Source organism: Podarcis bocagei (assembly GCF_964188305.1).
Source record: "Podarcis bocagei genome assembly, chromosome: 3".
NCBI lineage: Eukaryota > Metazoa > Chordata > Lepidosauria > Squamata > Lacertidae > Podarcis > Podarcis bocagei.
Window position 1 is genome coordinate 83,288,913 of NC_138127.1, and position 21,788 is coordinate 83,310,700.

At 43.0% G+C, this 21,788-nt stretch overlaps 1 protein-coding gene across 2 annotated transcripts in view; it reads left to right on the top strand.

Annotated features, from left to right (window-relative positions):
* PTPN14 (protein tyrosine phosphatase non-receptor type 14) overlaps window positions 1–21,788 on the top strand; it is a 125,500-nt gene that overhangs the window by 29,920 nt on the left and 73,792 nt on the right. The window contains exon 2 of one of the 2 annotated variants that reach the window (XM_081185970.1): window positions 18,311–18,613. In XM_081185970.1, coding sequence (XP_081042096.1) covers window positions 18,440–18,613 — 174 coding nt within the window. In that variant the 5' untranslated portion in view covers window positions 18,311–18,439. The remainder of the gene's footprint in view (window positions 1–18,310; window positions 18,614–21,788) is intronic. The other variant, XM_081185971.1, reaches the window with a different exon arrangement.

Here is a 21,788-nt window from a genome sequence, read left to right on the forward strand (position 1 = left end):
GCATGTGTGGATGGAGAGAGAGGGAGAGAGAGAGAGGCCTGTGAAAAACAGCTCCCATCTTTTCGCCACACTCTAGCAAAAAACATGACCCAGGAGGGGGTTATGCAGATGAAGAGATGGAACTATGCAGCTAGGAACATGTTTACTTCTCAGTAGGGTGTATCACCAGTGATAGAGAGCACATGTAGTCCTCATGTAATGACACTTCTCTCATATTGAACACGAGGGAGGGAAACATATAGAAATGAATTCTTGTAACTAATAAAAGTCACATGTGGTTTAGATACAACTTTTTCTAAAGAATTACTGGAGGGTCTACGTGTTTCGGTTTCGTTTACTAGCTAGCCATAATTTGTGGTTATGTTCTCCTCTCAAATCCTCTGCACATGTCAGAGAATTTCAGGGAGGGAGGGCCTTTCATGTTATTCTGGGATCAGGCAGAAGCAGCATGAACCTCTCCAAAATTCAGTGTCACATGAGAAAACCCTCCTCCTGGCTCCAGAACTGGGTGGAAGCGAGGTCTCTTGTATTGCCCTTGACTCTCCCTACTTCAGAGCTCAGTCAGTACAATGAAATACCTCACTTTGTCTCTCCAGAGTTGGAGTAAACAGAAGGGAGAAGAAATTTACCATATTTTTCGTCCCATAGGACGCTCCGTCCCATAGGACGCACCTAGTTTTTTTGGGGGGAAATAAAGGAAAAAAAATTCCCTTTATTTCCCCCCCAAAACCAGGTTGGGGAACAGCGGGATGGCGGTGCTGCGCCTCCCTGCTGTCCCCCGAGCTTGTGGGGCTGGCCGATATCTGCCCAGCGCGCGGGGCGCTCTGCTTCAGGGTGCCCCGCGCGCCAGGCGGCAGGCTGCTATCCACAGCGTGAGGAGCCCTGTAGGAACTCCCGCAGGGCTCCCCACGCTGCGGATGTCTGCCCAGCGCGAGGGGCACTCTGCTTCAGGGCGCTTTGCGCGCCGGTCGGCAGACTGCTATTCGCAGCGCGGGGAGCCCTGTGGGAGTTCTGCCCGGCGCGAGGGGTGCCTGCTTCAGGGTGCCCCACGCGCCAGGCGGCAGGTTGCTATCCGCAGCCTAGGGAGCCCTGCGGGAACTCCCGTGAGCTCCCCAGGCTTGCTGATAGCTTCCTGAAGCCTGTATTCACCCCATAGGACGCACACATATTTCCCCTTCATTTTTGGAGGGGAAAAAGTGCGTCCTATAGGGTGAAAAATACGGTAATTTGGGAGGCCCTGCCTCAGCTTTCCAGAATTGGGGAATGCAGGGGATAGAGTTTGAATTCCAGTGGTAAAGTAGGTGGTCTCTCTTGAAATGTACAATTGACTCCCCATCCCTTGATTTGCTCCAGTTTTAGACAAATTATACCTCATGCCTCTGACTCAAGTGTAAGTTGAGCACTGGTGGGGTGGGGGGCAGGCTTCATAGGTAACTTTGAACATGGCCCTCATCAGGGAGTGATGAACTGTTGCCCCTGACAATCTGGTGAGGGGAATTGTGGAGACCTGTGAATTCAGGAACAGCGCTGCCCGCTCCTTGCTTTTCAAATCGACTGAGAAAGAGAAGAATGAGATGCTTGACCTATAATCTCTTAATCTCAGTGTAGGAATGCTCAGTTTTAGGCATAATAGTATCAAAACTGTGGCGGGCTATGTTTTCTAAAGTGCTTTTTCTCCTTGACAAAACTGCAAGGAGAAACAGACCTAGCCCTATGGAAGCCGACCTCAGTGCTGAAGTCCTTGTCAAAGATCTTTTCTGTGTACCTTTTCTTCTTACACAAAACAGCTGGTGACTGGGAGAGTTCTCGGTGGTGGTGGTGCCCCAGTTATGGAATTCTGCCCGCAGAGAGGCATGCCTGACACAATACCATTGATACTTTTGGTTCCAGAAAGTAACCTTTTCATTCTTCCCAAGCCTATTAAAACTGCTGCTACTTACTCCTCCCCAACCATTTTTACGTAGCAATGTGTAATTTATTGTTTTTATCATGTTTGGAAGACCACCTGAGAGTTCTGGCTGAATTCAAGGAGTCCACGACAAGATTCTCAAAATAAGGCACAACTGAGCATGTCTTTTAGTGGTTGCCACAAAATTCCTCTTGCTTTTACTGTAAAGCTTCATGTTGGATTGTATTAGGATAGCCAGGCAAAAAAGAGGACAAGAGTAGTTGAACAGGAGCACAACTATTAAAGGCTCACGCGCCTTGCCCTCTTGGCCAAGGGAAGTTCAGCAGGTATTAACTGTTGTAGAAGATGGCATTTCAGCAAGTGTCGCTTGTCATGCAACCAACACGTGTTGGCGTTCCCTCTTCCAGACAGTTATAAAAATTGCAGGTATCCTGTCATCTTGATCTGACCACCTACACCTGAAACCTCTGATAAGTTGGTGGTGCACGGAAGGTTTGTTATTCTACAGCGGAGTTTCCCTGTTGTGAATAGCTTCTTGCATCTCCTCTTAACTCCCGAGAGCAAACTCAAGTCAAATACAAAAATATATGCATATTTGCACAAGTGCTTGTCATACCAGATTATTAATTACAGTGGTACCTCAGGTTACATATGCTTCAGGTTACATACGCTTCAGGTTACAGACTCCGCTCACCCAGAAATAGTGCTTCAGGTTAAGAACTTTGGATGAGAACAGAACTCGTGCTCCGGCGGTGCGGCGGCAGCAGGAGGCCCCATTAGCTAAAGTGGTGCTTCAGGTTAAGAACAGTTTCAGGTTAAGTACGGACCTCCGGAACGAATTAAGTACTTAACCTGAGGTACCACTGTAATTTATTTTTCAAAAGCCCCAAACCCTAAAACAGATAAAGTGGCTCATCAAAAGTTAAAAAATTTAAAATAGCAGAGTGAAAAGTATAGGTCGCAGCTCACGTCATTATCTTGAATCCCCCCCCCCCCCCGCAACTTAAACTATGCCCTCAATGTTCACAATGCTTTATAGAGATTTGTACAAAAAAAATAAAAATAAAAAGGAAGAAAAAGATGGGTCTTTGCTCTCAAGGAATTTAGAATCCATATGTTGACAGTGGGGAAGGAAGGAAGGATGGGGAGACAAGGGTAGCAAAAGATGAATGTGAGAAGCTGTGGTTAGGGATGAGGATTGAGGAGTAAACCAAGAGCACCATGTAAAAAGTGAAATTTGATGAGGGATTTGAAGGAAAGAGAGGAGCAGTTGCAGGCATAAGGGATACTAAAGAAGAAGGGGCATAATTTAAGGTTGCCGGGGTGAGCTCCCGTTGCTCCTGCCAACCTCGCAGTTCGAAAGCACGTCAAAGTGCAAGTAGATAAATAGGTACTGCTTGGGCGGGAAGGCAAACGGCGTTTCCGTGCGCTGCTCTGGTTTCGCCAGAAGCGGCTTAGTCGTGCTGGCCACATGACCTGGAAAAACTGTCTGCGGACAAACCTTGGCTCCCTTGGCCACTAAAGCGAGATGAGCGCCGCAACCCCAGAGTCTTTTGCGACTTGACTTAACTGTCAGGGGTCCTTTACTTTTACCTTTTTATATACTCCTTACCAAGTTTTCAGGTTAATAGCTAAGAGTTAGAAATGAGATCAGAGGATGAAGAGATCTCTTGCATGAGTGGAGATGTTGCATGAAAAGAATACTTGTACCTTTTACGCAGTATGAAGCAATATATCTGATTGGGTTCTCTGGGATTTGTCAACTATTGTGGCTTTTTCAGCGACCTTTTTTTTTTTAATTGCCTGAGGCAAAAGTAAGTCATCAAAACAGAACTCTACAGTGATAGGAGGGGGAAGGAATTACAGTCTCAAACCTCTGAACAGAATTCCTGACAGTCTGCGTGTGTCTGTGATTTTAATTTTATTGATATTCAGGTAAATACAGGACGTACTGACATAGTAAGCAACAGAAACAAATTTAAACTAAAGAGCATTTTCAGATACAAGATGAAGTCATTTTCCAAAATAAATTTCCAGCTAGGGATTTTAAGTTGTTTTAAACTGTTTTAAATGTTGTGTTTTAATATTAATGCTGTGGGACCTTAGGATGAAGGACAGGTAATTAATAATAGTCATAACAATGTTTTATTTTTAACTTTTATAGATCAGCGACTTGGAGAAAACCGTGAGGTATAATTGCAATAAATAAATTATCTTTCCAAAAGTAAGAATGACTTGGATAACCCCATATTCTTGAGAACGAGTTCTGAACTGAGCAATCATATGAGGTTTTCTGGCATTGGCACAGACCCCAGCCAAATGGGAAAACTAACTTCGGTCATCTGTTTGGTCAACATAGAAAGAATAAAGGTGGAGGGGGGTTGCAACTTGGAAGAGTTGGGGCACAAAAGCAACCAACTTCTCTCATGGTTTCATGCCATGTGCAAAATGAGAAGCTAATAAGCCATCCCGCTGTGCGTTCTAGATTTGGATTAATCCCAAAGTGAGGTGTTTTGGAGGGACTTTTTTGGCCTGTCAGGAGCAAAACAGGTTGACTGCAGGATGGCATGGAACTGGGAACCCTGAAGCACTTAATGCTGCCTTGGTACTCTAGACATATTGTTTTAAAATCCTGCTGAAGACAGGGGTCTTCTGTAGAAAAACATAACGTCTCTAAGCTTACTATAATGCCAGGCTGGGGAGAAGAGAGAGCCAACATCAGAATGGGGAGAGGGCATGGAAGAAGAGCTCTGTTGCGACTGACAGGTTAAACTTGTAATTAGAGGGAATTATTTCACCTGGGAAGTAATTTGAAAGGTATTCAAATCTTTGGTATGCAATGCAATGCCTGTTTGGCGTAACCAGTACACCACATCTTTCCCCTGTGTAGGTCCTTGGCTTCCAGGGGGTAGTTCTGGTACAGTGGTACTTCGGGTTACATACACTTCAGGTTAATACACTTCAGGTTACAGACTCCGCTACTCCAGAAATAGTACCTCGGATTAAGAACTTTGTTTCAGGATGAGAATAGAAATCATGTTCCGGCGGCAGCAGGAGGCCCCATTAGCTAAAGTGGTGCCTCAGGTTAAGAACAGTTTCAGGTTAAGAATGGACCTCCGGAACGAATTAAGTTCTTAACCTGAGGTATCACTATATACTCATTGGCTTCTACTTTTAGTGGTGTACAGTAGATACTGTTTCTGGGCCTTACACCGCCTAACCCTGGTTAAAAATGAGTAGTCAAAAGTTTGGGTTCACTTGAGCATTCCAATCTGAGTTAAGGGAATGCAAATTCTGTACAGAGGGATTGTTCACATCACAGACTTTTCTCCTTTTCGTGTACAGAGGGTGGAGGTTCCATAGCGTTGCCATGGTCTGGTAGGATTGTACTAGATTCATTTCTGAGATCCAAGACAAATAAGTGGTTTGCTAATTTGAAAATTTTCGTGTCAGAACTGTATGGTCTCGTACATTTGTGAGCCTGTAATTATCTTCACTCCAGAGAGAATAATTTGATCTTAGTTTTGGAGGATCACCACATAATAGGGTTTTCTGAGGTCAAATCATGATCATATGTTGCTAACCATTTTGGCAAATTCATACATTTTTATGGGATTTCTTTCTGTGTGTCTGTCTCAGTGTTAGCACTGAGAAATGTGAGGGATGAAGATGGGATAATGGGGGCAAAAGAAGAGAGCTAAAAAGAGAGCTAAATTATTTTTCTTAAACTAGCATTCTGTGCTAAAATGCCACACTTAGAAAAAATGTGACTTGCAGTTATACTTACTCTCTGACTGAAATTCTGATGGTGGTGATTGGGTTGTAATCAATGGTTGGTCTTAGATTGGAAGTAGGAGTCATAAGGAAAGGATAGCAAGGTGATGAAAGATGGCTTTTCCTGTGACCACCAAGGCCAGTCCTCACAAAATAAATGCACACAACACAAGATTGTTATTAAAGTCTAAAATGAGGCTATCCAACGTATCTTCCTCAAAATGGGTGACATACAGTATAGCACAGAAGAGTTTAAGCTACCTCAGCACTAGTTGGAAAGTTTTTTTTAAAATTGCACTTATATTCCAGACACCCTGTTTATCTGAAAGGGGTACATTTTTTATACCCAACAGCTGAAACTCAGGTTGTGAAGTTTACCCGATAAAATAAGCCTGAGTTCTAGAACAGGAACCTAAATTTCAAATGGGACACTGGAATAGCTCTGTGTGTGTGTGTTAACTGCGTATTACCTATATCTGACAACTCTTGTGCAGTTTTGACTTGCCATGCTTTGTAAAAAGAAAAGTGTTCATACTACAGTCATTTATCCCTGTGTAAATGATGTGTAAGCTAGATGCTCTCGATCTCATTTGCTGAGCCTTTCAGTGAGAATCTGTGGGTTTTGTTCTCCATCATTTCCATAGGGTTTAACCAGTACTTATCTTGAAAAGATCCCAAACCTCAATTGGACTCTCAGATGTTGGAGCTAGAGTGTTTGGCACCGGGGAGGATGGATACATGACAAGAAAACCCCAAGTATGGGTTCCTCCCTTAAATAGTGTAGCTTTTCAGAAAACATGAGGCCAGGAAGATGAAATTATACTGGTCCCTTGTAAGCCATGCAAATCTCTTTTGAGAATATTTCCTCCCTATATTGATTTGATGCAATAGCATGTACTGTTTTGTTCTTCTGTAAATCAAGAGCACAGACTTCCTGTAATGAAATGCACTTTTGTTTTCCATATCAGTTTGAGCTGCCAAGCTTAAACAGAGAAAAATATTGTATGTATCCATGGATATCTAAATTTAGAAAGGCAAACAATTCTTCCTCCTGTTGCAGATTTAGAGAGAGAAAGCGATGGTAAGAAACAACCGCTTGTGAGATATTTCTGTGTAGGTGGAGAAGATGAGGGGTTTTTTTGTTTTCGTTTTTTAGAAAGGATAAATTGTAGGCAAATATGCAGCACTGTAGTAATAAACAACCGTTTATTTTTATTTTAAAAATGCCACTTGTGTTGGATGGCTAAAATAAGGCATCATAGGTCAGCAAGCTGGCAGCAACCGTAAAGTGGAAGTGGTGTATGTATAATGAACTGGGACAACATTATTTAAATATCTGGAAGAGAAAGAGTATGTTTAGATGTGGGCACCACCTTCCTTGGAAAGTTATCAAGGAGGTTTGTTGACAGACTGCAAATTATTACACTAAAATGAAAATAATTTGAGTGAGTTGGCTGTTTGTAAATGTGGGGAGGGCAATGAAACAGTTTTTGAATTTAAAACATCTTTACCCTGCCATTTGGCCCTAACAAAGGAGCATGTTGCATGTACGTCTCATTTGAAGATAAAGCCAAATTACGATTTAGGATTATGTGAATCAGCTTTGGTAAGTCTTGGGCTCATACTTTCCCCCTCTCTCTTTCCTCCTCAGTTTAATGTTATGTCAGAACGCAAAACAACTGTGGTTACCAAAAGAAACCCATCAGTGGAATTGCTTGTGGTAATTTGATATTCTTCCAGTTATGCTTCTTGAACGCCGTCCTATTACACTTGAGTAGTTCCCACTGCCAATAAACTGTCAAGCGAATTAAAATAAAACATTTGTATGGGAAGCTCTGTTTCATTGTTGTCAAATGGCTAACCTAGCGTAAGTTAAAAGACAAGCGATAATTTAATTGGTTTAGTGCTGTGTGATCAATCCTCATAGATCCTTAGATTTTATAACTTCAGGTCTTTTGTCGCAACATTGGCCAGGGAAAGAGACAGCCCATCGCATTGCAGCTGTCCCTCTTACCAGGACATGAATCTATAGCACAGATGACAATTACTTTTCCTAGTGCCATACAAACTGCTCTTGTTATTTATCTTTATAGTGTTTTACATCCGTTGGCCGCAACCAAGGGACAGTGTTGTGCAGTGGTTACAGGAGCCTTTCCCAGTCTGGTGCCATCTAGACCTTTTGGATTACAATTCCCTTCATCCCTGACCACTGGACATGCTGGCTGGAGGGCACCATGCTGGGGAAGTATGTTTTAAGGTGTCAGATGCTACGACCAGGGGGACCCAGGTTCAAATTCTCACTCAGCCATGAAGCTCACTGAGTGATCCCGGGCCAGTCACCGTCTCTCAGGATAACCTACCTCACAGGAGTGTAATGAGGACAGAATTGGAGGGGACCATGTTATGCTACACTGAGTTCTTTGAGGGATATAGGTAAATAAATCTGGACTACCAATCAATTACATTTGGCCCACATAAGTGACTGAAAGGAGCTTTTAAATTTCAGCCACTTCTTCGAAATTCGCAAAGAGAGTGCCAAAAATACAGACACTGTGCTCTTGTAAGCACTTGGCAGATTTAATTTGCTGTTTGATGAAAGGGTTCCTCAACCAAGACAACTATTCCTCCTCCTCCTCCTTGGGCAGTTGTGCCAAGTGTGTGGGCTAGTTTCTGAAGCTGGGGTTTCCCCTGAGTTCCCCTTGCCTCATGCCTCCCAATACATATATGTGGGATGCTGTTTCCATGCAGTTTTCCGTTGCCTCATCAATTCACATGTGTCCACTGAATAGCACCGCTTTCCCTGGAAGCTTTTACAGCACTGAGATGTACAATCATAGACCTGCCCCCCCCAGTCTGTTATTTGAGTCATTCATATAAATTGTGACCAGCTCCCTGAAAGAACCCTTGCTGTTCTTTCACGTAGTTTTCTGCCCTCTTCACAAGCGGTTGTTAATTTCTATTTTTATAGCCGGTGTATTCATAAATTCCCATCTTGTTGTTTTCAAAGATGATTATTACGGCATCCAAATGCAGTGCGGTGTAGTGGTTAGAGCAGGGTGGTCCAACTTCTCACGCCAAGTGGGCCGCAAGAGTACTTCGACACAGAAACTGTGGGCCATGCACTGCCTTGTCATGCAGAGGGAGGGAGCAAGGCCAAAATTTGATGTGCCCCCCCCCCCCGTCCTCATGCTACCTACCTAAGTGAGGCATTGGGCTTTGGGAAGGATGTGCAAGGCTCTGGCAGGTCCTAGAGCCCTCCTCACTCCTTCCCAAAGCTGGGAAAGGGCTAACTAGGCTTTGGGATTCACTTAGCCGGTTTTGGGAAGGCAGTGTAAGGGATGCAGCGGTTGTGTTTTCAAATGTAGCCAAGGGCCACCAAAAATGGCCTTGAGGACCGCATGGACTACCCTGGGTTACAGTGTCAGGCTGGGACATAGGAGACCCGGGTTCAAATCCCCACTCAGCCATGCATCTCAGTGGGTGACTTTGGCCAGTCGCTGCCTCTCAGCCTAACCTTACCTCACAGGGTAGTTGTGGTAAATGAAGGAGGGGGGAAAGCTATGTACCCCATCTTGAGCTCCTCAGAGAAAAAGCATGCAACAAATTGGGGTGAAGTGTTAACACTAAGGGGTCCCTTTCTAAGGCATTCCAGTTTGCTGGCAGCAGGCAGTAATTTCAAATAAGGATTGCCCCCTGCCCTTCTTATTCCAGCAATAAATCTTCGTTGTAAGGATACTAGTTGTATCAGGCTAGTTAAGCCCACACATTATGCATTGGAGAAAAAAATGCTATAATACTTTGGGGGTGGGGCGAGGCGGGGAGAGAAGGCCATTAGCTCACTTCTGAACTGTTGCTTTTGCTTTTCAAAGGAGGTGGCAGTGTGGTTTGCCTTTGAAACAAGCACACTTATTCACAAGCTGTTAGCTCTGTGTGATTTATATCAAGGCTTACTGTGAATTAATGCTAAGAATGCCATTCCATGCAGGCATGCAAGCGAAGTTATTTGGAAAAGGTTTTAGTGGTTGCTTTCTATGAGATTTATACTGGTCAGGATTTAATTACAAACTGGGGGAGCGGAGGAGAGAGGCATGTTCTGAAAAGGGAATGGACTTCTGCCCTTCAAGAGACAGAGAAGCAAGTAGAAATGCAGCTTCTCCTGTCCCAGCTTTTGAAGCAATTAAAGCAATTAAAACACACACAAAAATTCTCTATTCACTGTTGCCCTTATTCAGTGCTCTGAAAGGGGCAGAAGTTACCTGCAAATTACACAGTAGTTCTGAGGCCTGAAACCAGCTAGGCCTCAGTGTAAGTGTATAGGCTGGGGAATATTCTAGAAATCGGGGGGTGACTGCGCTGCGGTCCTGCATATGTTGCTGGACTCGCAACTCCTGTCAGCCGCAGCCAGCATGGGATGATAGGAGTTGTAGTCCCAAGTGTATCTGGAGGGCCAAAGCTTTGCCACCCTGTATTGTTATCATTACTTCACTCACACTGTAATTTTAACTGGAGATAATATGCTTCCAACTTTCTTGGCAAAGAAAGAATTCAAGTGTTCCTCTCCTGTTGGTAAGGTTGCAATCCTACACTGTACGTACATTTAGCTGGCTGTAAGTCCTACTGGAGTCAATTGGGATTCCTTTTGAGTAGCCAAGGATTGCACTGTGCATATATCAGATGCACTGGGAAGTTATCCCACAAAGATGTCTAAGGCTTGGTTCACAACAGAGTTGCTTACCGTAGTCAAAATGATGAGTTTTAAATTGATGCTTGAACTTTAGGACTGATAAGATATATGGCATACTTTTCCAGTCGATCTTTTTCAGACCCAGGACTTATTAATTCCAATTTGCAAGAGGAGACCAACCTTTAATTTCTGTACTGTATATCTTTTCTCTTTCCGTACACCCCTCTACTTCCTTCTGTAGTTTTCAACTCCTCTCTTTGACCTACTTTTAATTCTGCCCCCACCCATTTCCCTTTCTGGGAGGAAAAAGCAGCAAGGAAAATCTTGATGGTGCCACTCTAGTGACCTACATTAGCTTAGGGGCAGATCTATACTGCAAAATTATATCAGCTTTATAGAACTTTAACAGCTATATCCTTCTACCTAATGACCCTGGCAATTGTTTTGTGAAGGAATAAGAATTCTTCGTTAGAAATCCTTTGCAGAATGATAGTTCCCTACAGTGTGGGAATTCCTTGTAAACTAGGTTTAAGTTTCTGCTAAAAATATGGCCTGAGACATGTCCCTGTTATGCATCCCTACACACTAGTTAAAGTAGAACAGTTTAATCTACTTGTATTGATCTCTTGGTAGTTCCATCACCCTCAGAAGTGTGGAGAATGATGGTCTGGGAGAGGGCTTTGTGTCAGCCCCTAAATTATGAAACTCAAAAGAACATAAGAGTCTGTTGGATCAAGCCGGTGTCCCATCTATTCCAGCATTGTGTTATCACAGTGCCTAAACCTGTGGGAAACCCGCAAGCTCAAGAGCACTCTTCTCTCCTGTGGTTATAGAGACTGGTATTAAGAAGCGTTATTGCCTCCGACTGGTGGAGGCAGAGCATAGCCATTGTGGGTAGTAGCTATTGATAGTGTTATCCTCCACAAATTTATACCCAAGTCGGTTTGCCAACACTGCCTCCTGTTGCAGTGAGTTCCATAGTTTAACAATGTGCTCTGTGATTAAGAATCTTCTATCTGTCCTTAATGTTCCAACATTTAGCTTCATTGGACACCCACGAGGTCTAGTGTGATGACAAGGGGAGAAAAAGCTTTTCTCTATCCACTTGCTTCATGCCTTGCATAATTGCATGAACTTCTATCATGTTACCTCTTAACTCTCCTTTCCCCAAAACAATAAAGTCCCAAATACTGCAGTCTTTCCTCATAGGGAAGTCCTTCTTCCCCTTGATCATTTTGGTTGTGCTTTTCTGAACCATTTCCAACTCTACAATATCCTTTTTTGAGGTGAGCCTATGGAAACTGTACACAGTATTCCAAATGAAATTGTGCCACAAAATTCTAGAATGGCATTATGATATCAGTAGCTTTATTTTCAATTCGTTTCCTAATGATCCCTTGCATAAAACCAGCCTTTTTCACAGCGGCTGCGCAGACAGGCTCAACATCTTCATTGAGCTGTCTACCATCTACCCCCAAGTCTCACTCCTGCTCAGTCACTGCCAGTTCAGACCCCATGAGTGTATATGTGAAGTTAAGATTTTTTGACCTGATAGGCATCATTTTTACATTTGTTTGTATTTAACTACATTTGCCGTTTCACAACTCAGTTTGGGGATGTCTGTTTGCAGCACAATCCCTTTGTGTTTCAGCGAACTTGAATGATTTAGTGCCGTCAGGAAATTGGCCACCGAACTGCTCACCCCTGACTCCTGGTCATTTCTGAACAAATTAAAAAGTGCAGGTCCCAGTACTGATCCTTGGGGGAACTTTGCTTTCTACATCTATCCATTTGAAATTGTTTTACTTGTTTTTAACAGCTGCGTATAAACTCCTTTACTGCGTCAATTCTTTTAAATTGTATGAGTATACTGCTGTAACCTGACCTGGGACCTTATGGTGAAGGGTGGGTATCAAGAAATCTTATAAACAAACAAAGAAACAGAGACTGTTTCATTGCAAAACAGCTCCAGCCCACATTTTATGTGGCTGTTGTGACAGGTAACGTATCTTTCATCCCTGTGTACTCTGACCGTGAAGATTTCTTTTTCTGATTAGGGCAGCCAGATGAATGGATGTTTAATGGCACACATCCCTTTCCATGCCAAAGGAAACAGGTGTGTCGTCAACAGTGTTCCCACTGCAAACCCAAATGCTGAATAAAACGTGAAGCAGCTCTCAGACAAGGAGGTTCCTTCACTTTTGCTGGGCAGCCCATGTAGCCCAGGGTGCTGACTTAATGGTTAACTGTTCAGTACTGATTAAGAGTTCCATAATCTCTGTCTCCCCACAGCCCTGGGGGTGGAACCACGAGGAACAAAGCATTCCTGAAATGAATGAATATACTAGGGATATTTCCAAGAGGGAAGCCTTTTTTGCAGCAGCACAAGCAAGAAGTGCCAGGAAAAAACAACAACATTAAAAAGGAATGTCACAGCCAGCTGTGGCAATTTGAGAGCATCTTTCCTGCTTTCCACTAGAAAGAAAGGCTTAGGTAGGACCAAAGTATGTGTAACTGAACAAGATCTGAGTTTGAAACGCCTAACATTCCCCTCCCCAAACTGTGGGAAGTCCTGAATTGAATTGGAATAGTGGTTTCCAACAACTGGGATTCAGAAAAGCATTACTGCTTCCAGCCGTGGAGGCAAAGCTTAGCCATTATGGCTAGTAGCCAGGGATCCTGTTGCCTGGCTGGTCCCTTCCCCAGCTGTGGGCTTATCTGGTGGCGGCAGCTGGATCTGGGAAGCTACCTGCCATTATAATTTCCCCACAGTGGACCCTGCTGGAGCACTTGAGACCAGACAGCTGGACATAGCCTTGTGTATGTGGTAAAAAATACTGGCTAAATCGACCGTAACTTGAAATGGGAAGCTCTAGAAGCTGCTAGCTAGCTGAAAAACTGTTCCTCTTAAAAACCTGCTTTTATTCTTGGAGCTACATATTCAGCAGCAGGTAAGTAAGCAAATCTTTCCAGATGAGACCTGTCTCTGGAATTTGGCACTTCTTTAATGCCCTCTCTTAAAAGTGCAGGCTTGCACCTCATCAAGCAAGTTGTGCTAATTATCCCCTTATCCATGCCATGCCCAGAACTGCATAGTTCAGATAGGTGTGCTGTAGTTCTGTAATATACGGAATGCTGGAAGAATTCCAGAGGCTGTTAGTAATATTTTGTTTTTAAAAAGGGAAAGAGTATATATTAACATGTATGCACGTATGTATCTAAGATGAACTTGTGTGTGTGTTTTGCAGCCTGGCACACTATGCTGCCATAAGCCTGTGACATAAAGGAGGTTGATGGGAATAGTTGTAGGCTATTCTTCCATTCATTTATTTTTATTTATTTTTTAATTTTTTTAATTAATTTTTAACATACAAAATTATAAAATGTACCACACAAAATTATCACAAATACAATCTTACTGGACTTCCATAAGCACCTCTGATAATCCTCCGTCTTACATCACTTCTTATGCATTTCCTAACTTAATACTGTCTTTATATCTCATATCCTGTCTTCTCTCCTTTTCCGTTTTAACAATATTTCCATTAATACTCCTCACAGAACTTCTTGCAAACCTACAAACGTCGTCTGGTCATCACAAATACTCTTCAAATAGTCCGTAAATTTACTCCAGTCTTCGGTGAACTTCTGGTCCCGCCAGTTTCGGATCCTTCCTGTTAGTTTGTCAAGTTCTGCGTAGTCCATTAATTTCATCCTCCATTCTTCCACCGTTGGTAATTCTTCTTGCTTCCACTTTTGGGCCAGCTATTCTTCCATTTAACATGTTGACCTGAACGACGGAAAATTAGTCACCCAAAGTCCTGCTGGAAACAATGGAAGGCATTACCAAAGCTGCCCTCCTAGTGCAGATTTATAGGGGAATACACCTTGCTGAGTTTAGTGAGACTTGTTTGCTGTTATTCTGTGCTATGCAAAAGAAACTTTAAACAGGTTGCCGCTGCACATCAAGGAATTCATAAGCCAGCCTTCTCCAAGACTGGCATGCCAGCTAAGTTATGATACAATTGCAAGATAACATTGCAGCGTGGAGTGGTTTACTGTTCTAGTCAGTCAGTCTTATATTAACATTTCCTTCAGATAGTGCAAGATAAGATCAAACAAAAATTATGCAGGCAGAGCATGCCAGGGAATAACCTGGAGAATCAATACAGGCAAACTACCTGGTGCATGTTAGCTACTTTAAGTTTATTCGAGGCAGCTTCCAAATCCTGGCTATCCCTTACTATTTTAGTAGCTGCTACATCCAGAATGTGGTTCTGAGATAGCAGCAAGACAGACACCATGGGAACCGTTTGGTAATGAAACTTTAACAGATGACACCATGTACCAAGGAGTTCGTACGCTATTCAAATTTAAAGCAAGGAAAGTTTTCAGCTTTGCATGCTTTGTGGTTCTGACTTGCCTTTCAGGAACTGTTCCCAGAAAGGTTTTTTAAAAATTCTCCTAAGGAGACTTTACTCTCAACTTTTTAGGCCTGTAAGATCTACTTTGTTCTTTCAGTACAGGAGTCGGAAACCTTTTGCCCTCCAGTTTTGGATTCCCAACTCTTATCAGCCCCAGCCAGGAATGATGGGAGGTTTGTAGTACGGTCGTACCTTGGTTGTTGAACAGAATACATTCCAGAAGTCCATTCGACTTCCAAAAACATTCAACAACCAAGGTACGGCTTCTGACTGGCTGCAGGAGCTTCCTGCACACAATTGGAGGCTGCATCGGACGTTCGGGTTCCAAAGAACATTCGCAAACCGGAACACTCACTTCTGGGTTTGCGGCGTTCGGGAGCCAAAATGTTCGAGTCACAAGGCATTCGGGATCCAAGGTACGACTGTATAGCAACATTTGGAGGACCACATGTTCCCCAGCCCTGTTTTAGTAGAACCTCAGGGTCCACCAGTCAAAGTCAGCTGCATGATAGTGGCTGAAGAGAGCTGGCGTCCACATAGATTTTAGATGTAGGGAGTGTATGAGCACACATTCAGCTCAGGGATTTCTCTGTCCTCAACAGAACTGAGCTTGCAGTCCTTTCACACGAAAAGATCATTCCAGGTTTCCTGCTAAGTTTTCTTTCTTTTCATCAGCTTTGTTTACAGGAGAGAGAGATATATTTTGCGGAGGAATTGCGAGTCAGATACTTACTCTCCCGACCACTGCAAAGCACCCACAGATCTACCTGCTTTCCTAGCTCCTGTGGATCTTGATCAACCTTCCCACCCCTGATCTAGGAGTGGGAAAGTACCGTATTTTGTGCTCTATAAGATTCACTTTTTCCCTCCTAAAAAGTAAGGGGAAATGTGTGTGCGTCTTATGGAGTGAATGCAGGCTGCGCAGCTATCCCAGAAGCCAGAACAGCAAGAGGGATTGCTGCTTTCACTGTGCAGCAGATTGATCCCTCTTGCTGTTCTGGCTTCTGAGATTCAGAAGATTTTTTTTCTTGTTTTCCTCTTCCAAAAACTAGGTGCGTCTTGTGGTCTGGTGCGTCTTATAGAGCGGAAAATATGGTAACTGAGTCAAGGCATGTCTAAAATGCTTACAACACTTTCCCTTTAAATCACTCCCCCTTGCAGGATCTAAAGGTACAGATTGGCACCATCTGAAGGGTGTTTTATTTGGTGGAGGTGACCAAAATCAGTATTACATTCCATCCTGTACAAGCACAGCTTGTTTCACGGGAATGTTTCTCACGGCATTTTTAAAATAGCATCTTGTGCCTTCACTGTGAACAGATGCACAAAGCCTTTGGGCAGGCCTGTTTAAGATAAATTTATGTACCTTTTTTTTTTTGTTTTTTGAAAAGAAACCTTTATATCGAATTGTACTTGCTTTGTGTTACAAGTTGTAAAGCACATTCCATGGCAAGAAATCAAACAAGTTCTTGGAATACTAGTTTACTATGTCTCATGGTTTCTCTGATAAATAAGCTACATGAGTTTAATTCCATAAGAGAACAAAGGAGGAAAAGTGCCCCGTTCTTTATTTTTAAGAATTTGTAGTTCTGAATAGGAGCAAAATGATATCTTGACTCCTCCTTGCTCAGTGTTGACCATGCAATTTTATACATGTCTACTTGAAGGTAAGCCCCATTGAGTTCAATGAGTCTTACTCCCAGGTATATGGATATATAGGATTGCAGCCTTCATTTATCCATTTTCTTTCTACATTTTGTAAAGAGTGTTTGCAGTTTGCGTTTTCCTTCTTTCTCTTCCAGCCCGAGTTCTGAATGCCGAAAAGAATGGAAGTTATATTTATTTATCTTAATAGAAAAGTATCAAATAGTTAATTTAGTCTAAGGGTGTGACTGTTCTAGTGAATGGAAATGTATTTTAATTAAACAATAAGTTTAGATAAAGTCCACAAAAGCAGAGCTCAGGCACAACATAGCCCTATCCTCTGTGACCTTTGTTGAGTTTCCTTTCATTCTTCCCACTACTTCATATCAAGCTATTGTCTTGGGCATAGTGCAGAATGTTCGTTAGCTATAGGCATATAAAACTTGAGGTTTTATTCCTCCAAGAAACTTAATTCTTATTTAATACTTGGAATGCCTTTTAATCCAACACAACATCTTGGCTTTTCATAAGCCATGGTTGCAAATTACAAGTTGTCCTTGGGAGCAAATACAATTTTTGCTCTCTGCTTCAGAGTGAATTCCTTTCATGTCAGAGTTAATCATGGTTTAGAGTTAGATGCAAACCATGGCTGCTGCTAGTCTTGGAGCCATGTTTTCCAGTTCAGGTTTACGAGGGAACAGGGTTAGCATTTGCTGTACAGTGGTACCTCTGGTTACATACTTAATTCGTTCCGGAGGTCCGTTCTTAACCTGAAACTGTTCTTAACCTGAAGCACCACTTTAGCTAATGGGGCCTCCCACTGCTGCCACGCCGCTGGAGCACAATTTCTGTTCTCATCCTGAAGCAAAGTTCTTAACCCGAGGTACTATTTCTGGGTTAGTGGAGTCTGTAACCTGAAGCGTATGTAACCTGAAGCATATGTAACCCAAGGTACCACTGTAGTGGGTACGGTATTTCCAATTTCTTCTTATGGTGCACACCTGAAGAAGGGACAGGTAAAGTGCTTGCTCTTAAGACACAAGCAGGCTCATTCATTTTAGCTGCCAAATGTACAAGTTGGTCCCTGTGCTTCTACTGAATAGGGTTGTCAACTTTACTAAAACCATGTTTAAAGTTACAATATGCATTTTAACTGGAAACTCACAACCCTTACTCATGAGGCGGTGAGGGTGGTGACAATTTTATTCATAGAACAGAAGAAGGAAGTGTGATGTCTCGTTTACTCCTTCTCTCGTTTACTCCTCTTGTTTACTACTTCAGCTCTCTGCCTGCTTTGCAAGACTCAGATTAAGTCTACTGGATCCGACATTGAACCGCATTGCTCGGCAATGCAAAGTGTGTGTGTGTACATTTTCTATTGGGGATGGAGGCTAATTTGGAGAAGTGGGAGAAAAACAACAGAGTGTGATGCCCATGGCCCTTGTTCCAAAATCCCCAAGTGCCCATGAGCCTAAGAAGTTTGGTGACCCCTGGTTTGCGGCTTAACATGATGTGTGGATGCGGTCAGAGAGTTAAAATAGGACAGTGTATCTTTGCAATGCCATTACTGCGGAGAATGTTGTGTTTGCGCATGTGGGACAGAGCATGCTCCTTCAAAGCAAGTTGTCATTTCTGGCTTGTGTCAAGTTTAATTGTTCTTAATTATATGTAAATTGCCTTGAGATGGTGGCTTGGAAGGTGATTAATAAATCAGCGATGGCCATGAAGATAATTCTGTCTGGGTAGGAGGAAGCTGGTTTTAACTGTTCTTGCAAGGCGATGACCGTTACTTGCATAAAGGCAAATGTTCTGCCCCACTTAACCTTAAGCAAATAAACCTCATTTCTCCATTTATGTGTGTGTGTTTCCCCCCAGCAGGGATCTGCCTTTGGCATGGGCAACCTTTCCCAAACCTGGAGGAGAAGAGCAGCCACTGAAGCAGCGATATTCAAGTCTCTCTTGCTAAGAAGATCTAAAGCGTGAGAAGGCGAAGCCCCAGCAGCCATGCCGTTTGGGTTGAAATTGCGAAGGACCAGGCGCTACAATGTCCGGAGCAAGAACTGCTTTATGACACGGATCCGCTTGTTGGACAACAACGTCATTGAGTGTACGCTCTCTGTGGAGAGCACCGGGCAGGAATGTCTGGAGGCCGTGGCTCAGAGGCTGGAATTGCGAGAGGTGAGGGTAACCCAGGAAAAGACCATCTGCCGCTTGCAATTTGGCATATTTTTAGCTCGAGCTGTTTGTCATTTGGAATCTGTTTATTAGAGTCATGTTATTCTTGGAACTGGCCTGATCTTATCACTGAGTGGAACTTTGGCAAACATACCCTGCTTACATAAAAGTCCATTACCTACGGTTTGGATGGTGATTCAGTGATATTTCCTGTCAGGTCCTAACTCTCTTAAATGGTCTGAAAGAGAACTTCATTCTGTTTCTCCATAAGCGAAAAGGCTCCTTTTCGTGTTAATGTTTCCACGTTGAGGCAGGGCATCAAACATGTTCAGAGTTCCACTCCCGTGAATATTTCTGTACAGTGGTACCTTGGTTCTTGAACAGCTTAGTGGCCGAACAAATCGGCTCCCAAACACCACAACCCTGGAAGTATGTGTTCCGGTTTGCCAGTGTTTTTCGGAATCCGAACCTCCAATGTGGCTTCCGCTTGAGTGCAGGAAGCTCCTGCAGCCAATCAGAGGCTGCGCCTTGGTTTTCAAATGATTTCTGGAGTTGAACAGACTTCTGGAACGGATTAAATTTTAGAACCAAGGTACCACTATATTTCACTGGAAAATAGTTACAAGGCACCCTTCCCACCCCCATATTTTACTGACAAAATTCACATCTCGCGAATGCAAGATGTGAAGCAATGTGCTTTTAATGCAGGATAAATCTTTTTTTTTTTTTAAATATTTATTAAAGGTTTTAAACAATAAATCACCAGACACATAAAATACCATCACCAACATAGAACAAAAAAAAAAAAAGCAAAAAGCAAAAAGGTTAACACAGAATGAATAAAATACAACATAATCAAGTGTCAAAAACTCATATTTCCATAACCTTTCGGACTTCCTCACATCTCCCTTTCCTGCGTTCCCAGTTATAAAGTTATTAACAGCAATTCATCACCTTCTTTCGACTCTTATTTTGTAGTTTTCAGATATTATGTCTCCAACTTTGAATATTTTTATCAAGTACTTAGATATATAAATTTGACATAATATTAATCAAAATTTCATCTTTGTTCTTATATATCACTTATTCTCATACTTCTTTCAACTAAATTGCTGAAGCCATGTTATTTTCTGTCCTGCATCTTCTTAACATTCATACAGTTTACAATGTTTTTGTAAATAGTCTTTAAACTTTTTCCAGTCCTCTTCCACTGTCTCTTCTCCCAGGTCTCGGATTCTGCCAGTCATTTCTGCCAATTCCATGTAGTCTATCAGTTGCATCTGCCATTCCTCCAGAGTGGGCGAATCTTGGGTCTTCCAATGTTTTGCGATGAGTATTCTTGCTGCTGTTGTTGCATTAATGCAGGATAAATCATTCCTGCTCCTGCTGCATTCCATCGAGGCCAGTTCCTCCCCCACTCACTCTGGTCCTGTCATCACATAACTGTCTTGAGCTGTACGCAGTGGGCAGCTTTCTGTGCAAACTGGCACTTGCTTGCCAGGCACCAAGGAGAGAAATTTGCACTCGCTCATTTTTTTTTGCTTGGAATGTTGGACGAGCTTCAGATAATCCTTTTAAAATAAATAAATAAATAACATTGTTTCTGGAATCTATTCTGAAGAATTATTCCTCTTTTCCTGACTGTAGTACATCTATTTATTTATTTTTAAATCCCACTGGAAGCTGCTTCTGTTAGAAGCTGCTTTTAATTACTGTACTGTTCTACTGTATTGCCTCAAAATGATGTAAGTTTAAACCATACCCACTGCTTGGACTCATGGGACACTCATTTTAACACAACCAGTACTGGACACCCACATTCACGCTGATACGTGAAATAATGGTCATCACTCTGATTCCGTTGTTGCTTTTTCTTGCTTTGCGTCATATTTTGAGAGTGAAGCGTGTCTTTGGTTGATTTCAAGGGTCGTGAAAGGATATTTAAAGCAACCGGGATGTCATAGACGGTAACATTGATCCCTCTGCTCCACAGACACTTAGCTTTATTTTCTGTATATCTGTACTGGAGTTACAAGACTGTAAAATGTCCTTCCCATACCTGGAGAAGAGGCAGTTAAAGAGGTTGACTTGCTTGTTCAGACAGTGCAGTGAATCTGCCTTCTGCCTCTACCTTCCTTGCGGCTTCCAAAGCTCATGGCAGGACCAGCAAACAGCAGGGCCGGCCCAAATATTAGGCCTCAGGCAGCAGGAGTTGCGGGGTGGGGCAGTGATGACAACCCCTCCAGGCCTTCCTCCTGAGCTTCCACACCATTCCCTGCCCACTGAAGAGCAAAGCAGTGTGTGTGTCACAGGCTGGTCGACTAGCCTGCTGCCATCAAGTATATACTGATGGAAGCTATCCTATTCCACGGCCAGTGCTGAAGTAAGAGTACTCGTCCAGGCCAGTCAACTTCTGCATGTGGAGCCCATAAAATGTCTTGGCAGACTGCAAGTCACTTGAACCAGCCTGCACTTTAATCCACACTGAAATCTGACAAACGGGTGCTTGCTCTGACAACACAGAGGAACGAAACAAACCACGCGGTTATTTGTTCCTAACCCAGGATCTGAAATTGGCTTCAAACCTTGGTTCATGAGCTTGCTCTGACTAGAGCTAACCATGGTTGAGGTCCATGGTGCTGCAGGGAGCTGTCTTTATATGAAGTCAGACTATTTGTTCATCTATCCCTACAGGGTCTCCAGTAGAGTTCTCCCCCATCTGGGAGCTTCTGCATGCAAAGCATTTTCTCTACTTCTGAGTTATAGTTCTTCCATTAACCAGTTATAACATCAAGCCATTTGGGAAGGCGTGGGGAGTGAGGAAACTTGCATTTGAGGGAGGTGGGATATAATAACAACAATAACAATTTATTATTTATACCCCGCCCATCTGGCTGGGTTTCCCCAGCCATTATGGGCGGCTTCCAACCAAATATTAAAAACAATACAGCATCAGACATTAAAAACTTCCCTAAACAGGGCCGCCTTCAGTTGTCTTTTAAAAGTGAAATAGTTGTTTATTGCCTTGACATCTGCTGAGAGGCAGGGCAGGTGCCACTACCGAGAAGGCCTGGTTCCCTGTAACCTCACTTCTCGCAGTGAGAGAACCACCAGAAGGCCCTCAGTACTGGACCTCAGTGTCCGGGCTGGATAATGGGGGTGGAGACACTCCTTTAGG